This window comes from Procambarus clarkii, chromosome 72, assembly GCF_040958095.1.
Source record: "Procambarus clarkii isolate CNS0578487 chromosome 72, FALCON_Pclarkii_2.0, whole genome shotgun sequence".
NCBI lineage: Eukaryota > Metazoa > Arthropoda > Malacostraca > Decapoda > Cambaridae > Procambarus > Procambarus clarkii.
In genome coordinates, this window is record NC_091221.1 from 3,437,223 (window position 1) to 3,442,148 (window position 4,926).

The 4,926-nt window shown below is 49.9% G+C and overlaps 1 protein-coding gene across 1 annotated transcript; it reads left to right on the forward strand.

Annotated features, from left to right (window-relative positions):
• The first annotated feature begins 403 nt into the window (after positions 1-403).
• Positions 404-1,294, forward strand: LOC123773588 (uncharacterized). Its single transcript, XM_045767379.2, has one exon. The coding sequence runs from the start codon at positions 404-406 to the stop codon at positions 1,292-1,294; it is 891 nt and encodes a 296-aa protein (XP_045623335.2).
• The last annotated feature ends 3,632 nt before the right edge of the window (positions 1,295-4,926 follow it).

The window sequence follows — 4,926 nt, forward strand, 5'->3', positions numbered from 1 at the left end:
GATAATATGAGAGAGATGGGAAGGCGGGCGGCTCGGAGTGAGGGAGAGAAAGAGAGGGACAGGGATAGGAGAGATTGCGGGAAGTCAGCATGTCCTTGAAGACTATCCTTACATGGTGCTGGTGTTTACGGCAAGCACAGACTTGCCGCCAGACGACAGCGGTCTAGAGTAATGCTGACGGAGTCCACTGTCGGTCTCTGAGGCGGTTTCCATCCCTTCCAGCGGCGTCATCTCTTCCAGGATGCTCCAACTCTCTTCCAGGATGCTCCAACCCTTTCCAGGTTGCCCCAACCCCTTCCAGGATGCTCCAACCCTTTCCAGGTTGCCCCAACCCCTTCCAGGATGCTCCAACTCTCTTCCAGGATGCTCCAACCCTTTCCAGGTTGCCCCAACCCCTTCCAGGATGCTCCAACCCTTTCCAGGTTGCCCCAACCCCTTCCAGGATGCTCCAACTCTCTTCCAGGATGCTCCAACTCCCTTCCAGGATGCTCCAACTCCCTTCCAGGATGCTCCAACTCCCTTCCAGGTTGCCCCAACCCCTTCCAGGATGCTCCAACTCTTCCAGGATGCTCCAACTCCCTTCCAGGATGCTCCAACTCCCTTCCAGGATGCTCCAACTCCCTTCCAGGATGCTCCAACTCCCTTCCAGGTTGCCCCAACCCCTTCCAGGATGCTCCAACTCCCTTCCAGGATGCTCCAACTCCCTTCCAGGTTGCCCCAACCCCTTCCAGGATGCTCCAACTCCCTTCCAGGATGCTCCAACTCTCTTCCAGGATGCTCCAACTCCCTTCCAGGATGCTCCAACTCCCTTCCAGGATGCTCCAACTCTCTTCCAGGATGCTCCAACTCCCTTCCAGGATGCTCCAACTCCCTTCCAGGTTGCCCCAACCCCTTCCAGGATGCTCCAACTCCCTTCCAGGATGCTCCAACTCCCTTCCAGGATGCTCCAACTCCCTTCCAGGATGCTCCAACTCCCTTCCAGGATGCTCCAACTCCCTTCCGGGATGCTCCAACTCCCTTCCGGGATGCTCCAACTCTCTTCCAGGATGCTCCAACCCTTTCCAGGATGCTCCAACTCTCTTCCAGGATGCTCCAACCCTTTCCGGGATGCTCCAACCCTTTCCAGGATGCTCCAACCCTTTCCAGGATGCTCCAACCCTTTCCAGGATGCTCCAACTCTCTTCCAGGATGCTCCAACCCTCTTCCAGGATGCTCCAACCCTTTCCAGGATGCTGCAACTCTCTTCCAGGATGCTCCAACTCTCTTCCAGGATGCTCCAACCCCTTCCAGCTGACTCCATCATAAGGCCAGCCTGTCTTCAGACGCGGTGAGGACAATCCCCGCACTGTTGTCTGGGGGAAACAGTTTGCCTGTTTTAAATGGTTGATAAGTTTCCCACAATACACAACAGGAAACTGTCCCGTTGTCTTCAGTTCTGTTGTTGTTCCAGTCCTTCCACTTGTTCAGTCTTCCTGCTTCTCTGGTCCTGTTGTTGTTCTGCTCCAACTGTTGCTTCGGTCCAGTTCCAATTCTCGTGTTGTTTTAGAGGTGTTGTCCTTGTATTATTGCTTCGATTTTTAGATCTTTTGTTGTTCGGTTCTTCTGTTCTCCAGTTATACTGTACTTTCCTCAGCTTGTGTTCCAGTTATACTGTACTTTCCTCAGCTTGTGTTCCAGTTATACTGTACTTTCCTCAGCTTGTGTTCCAGTTATACTGTACTTTCCTCAACCTGTGTTCCAGTTATACTGTACTTTCCTCAACCTGTGTTCCAGTTATACTGTACTTTCCTCAACCTGTGTTCCAGTTATACTGTACTCTTGCTTTATTATTTTCTGTTCGTAGAACAGAAAATGTTCAAGACCCGTTGCGTTCAAGTCCTGTACTGAACCGACCAAGAAGTTCTATAACTTTGTTCTCCATTCCTGCTGTGTGTTGAGTTGGTTTTATTCTTCTCTTCTGAGGCTTCAGGCTTGTTTTTGAGCCATTCCTGTCGTGTTGACCAGACCACACACTAGACGGTGAAGGGACGACGACGTTTCGGTCCGTACTGGACCATTCTCAAGTCGATTGTGAATGGTCCAGGACGGACCGAAACGTCGTCGTCCCATCACCTTCTAGTGTGAGGACTGGTCAACATACTTTAGCCACGTTATTGTGACTCATCGCCTCCGTTCCCGTTGTTTCAAGAGTGATGAGTTCCAGCACGTTCCCGTTGTTTCAAGAGTGATGAGTTCCAGCACGTTCCCGTTGTTTCAAGAGTGATGAGTTCCAGCACGTTCCCGTTGTTTCAAGAGTGATGAGTTCCAGCACGTTCCCGTTGTTTCAAGAGTGATGAGTTCCAGCACGTTCCCGTTGTTTCAAGAGTGATGAGTTCCAGCACGTTCCCGTTGTTTCAAGAGTGATGAGTTCCAGCACGTTCCCGTTGTTTCAAGAGTGATGAGTTCCAGCACGTTCCCGTTGTTTCAAGAGTGATGAGTTCCAGCACGTTCCCGTTGTTTCAAGAGTGATGAGTTCCAGCACGTTCCCGTTGTTTCAAGAGTGATGAGTTCCAGCACGTTCCCGTTGTTTCAAGAGTGATGAGTTCCAGCACGTTCCCGTTGTTTCAAGAGTGATGAGTTCCAGCACGTTCCCGTTGTTTCAAGAGTGATGAGTTCCAGCACGTTCCCGTTGTTTCAAGAGTGATGAGTTCCAGCACGTTCCCGTTGTTTCAAGAGTGATGAGTTCCAGCACGTTCCCGTTGTTTCAAGAGTGATGAGTTCCAGCACGTTCCCGTTGTTTCAAGAGTGATGAGTTCCAGCACGTTCCCGTTGTTTCAAGAGTGATGAGTTCCAGCACGTTCCCGTTGTTTCAAGAGTGATGAGTTCCAGCACGTTCCCGTTGTTTCAAGAGTGATGAGTTCCAGCACGTTCCCGTTGTTTCAAGAGTGATGAGTTCCAGCACGTTCCCGTTGTTTCAAGAGTGATGAGTTCCAGCACGTTCCCGTTGTTTCAAGAGTGATGAGTTCCAGCACGTTCCCGTTGTTTCAAGAGTGATGAGTTCCAGCACGTTCCCGTTGTTTCAAGAGTGATGAGTTCCAGCACGTTCCCGTTGTTTCAAGAGTGATGAGTTCCAGCACGTTCCCGTTGTTTCAAGAGTGATGAGTTCCAGCACGTTCCCGTTGTTTCAAGAGTGATGAGTTCCAGCACGTTCCCGTTGTTTCAAGAGTGATGAGTTCCAGCACGTTCCCGTTGTTTCAAGAGTGATGAGTTCCAGCACGTTCCCGTTGTTTCAAGAGTGATGAGTTCCAGCACGTTCCCGTTGTTTCAAGAGTGATGAGTTCCAGCACGTTCCCGTTGTTTCAAGAGTGATGAGTTCCAGCACCCATTCCAGTTGTGCTGTTTGAAGGCATCTGTTTCATCCAGTCTTAGTGCTTTGCTGTTCTTTAGTTCCGTTCATCAATTTAGAGGTTCTTGATTATTTTCAAGTTCTGCTGTTAACCTATATTGGTGTGTTCTGTTTGTTCTTTTAATCAGCTTTTATTCAGTACTATTTTATCTAATCCTTCTGGTGTCCACTGCTATTGTTTCAGTCGCACTGTTCTCCAAGGCTGCTGTGTTACAGTCCTACTGTTCTCCATGGCTGCTGTGTTACAGTCCTACTGTTCTCCATGGCTGCTGTGTTACAGTCCTACTGTTCACCATGGCTGCTGTGTTTCAGTCCTACTGTTCTCCATGGCTGCTGTGTTTCAGTCGCACTGTTCTCCATGGTTGCTGTGTTTCAGTCGCACTGTTCTCCATGGCTGCTGTGTTTCAGTCGCACTGTTCTCCATGGCTGCTGTGTTTCAGTCGCACTGTTCTCCAAGGCTGCTGTGTTTCAGTCCTACTGTTCTCCATGGCTGCTGTGTTTCAGTCCTACTGTTCTCCATGGCTGCTGTGTTTCAGTCCTACTGTTCTCCATGGCTGCTGTGTTTCAGTCCTACTGTTCACCATGGCTGCTGTGTTTCAGTCGCACTGTTCACCATGGTTGCTGTGTTTCAGTCCTAATGTTCACCATGGCTGCTGTGTTTCAGTCCTACTGTTCTCCATGGCTGCTGTGTTTCAGTCGCACTGTTCTCCATGGCTGCTGTGTTTCAGTCCTACTGTTCTCCATGGCTGCTGTGTTTCAGTCGTACTGTTCACTATGGTTGCTGTGTTTCAGTCCTACTGTTCTCCATGGCTGCTGTGTTTCAGTCCTACTGTTCTCCATGGCTGCTGTGTTTCAGTCGCACTGTTCTCCAAGGCTGCTGTGTTTCAGTCGTACTGTTCTCCAAGGCTGCTGTGTTTCAGTCGTACTGTTCACCATGGTTGCTGTGTTTCAGTCGCACTGTTCTCCAGGGTTTTTCAGTCGTGTTCTCCAAATTTTGTGCTCCAGTGCTGCTGTTCTCAGGATACTATGTTCTCCAGCTGTCGTCTTCAGCTCTCTGTAAACCAATCAAGTTGAGGTCGTGACGTTGTTGTCTTAGATTTAGCTACTCAGAACAAAATGTTCATGCAGCACGGGTTATAGCGATCCCCTAACCTGTCGAGACGCGCTCGACCGGCCTTCATATCATGGCTACATGAACCAGGTGATGACGTAGAGGAAGCGGAGTGGAGGCTGGCAGAGCCCGCGAGAGTAGTGGGGACAGATGTTATATTGTCAACAATGGCCGCCAACCTTCACCCTCCACCACACTGAGTAATTCCTCTCGCCTTCACCTTTCACATCCACCAGGCTCCACTTATCATAGCGCTTACCCGCGGCTGCCTGTCTGTCCGCTTCCGCTCACACGATTCAAATATTGATTCACCATTTATCGGCAGAAAGATAGTAAACAATGGGACTCCATGAAGGCATAAAAGGAAGAATGTGTTTTTTTGTGTTGGTGTGGAGCAAGAGGAGGGTGTGGAGCCTTGACTGAGGCAGGA

Bases quoted from the DNA above. Each gene is read 5' to 3' on its own strand.
- LOC123773588 (XM_045767379.2), top strand. From the start codon at position 404: ATGCTCCAACCCTTTCCAGGTTGCCCCAACCCCTTCCAGGATGCTCCA.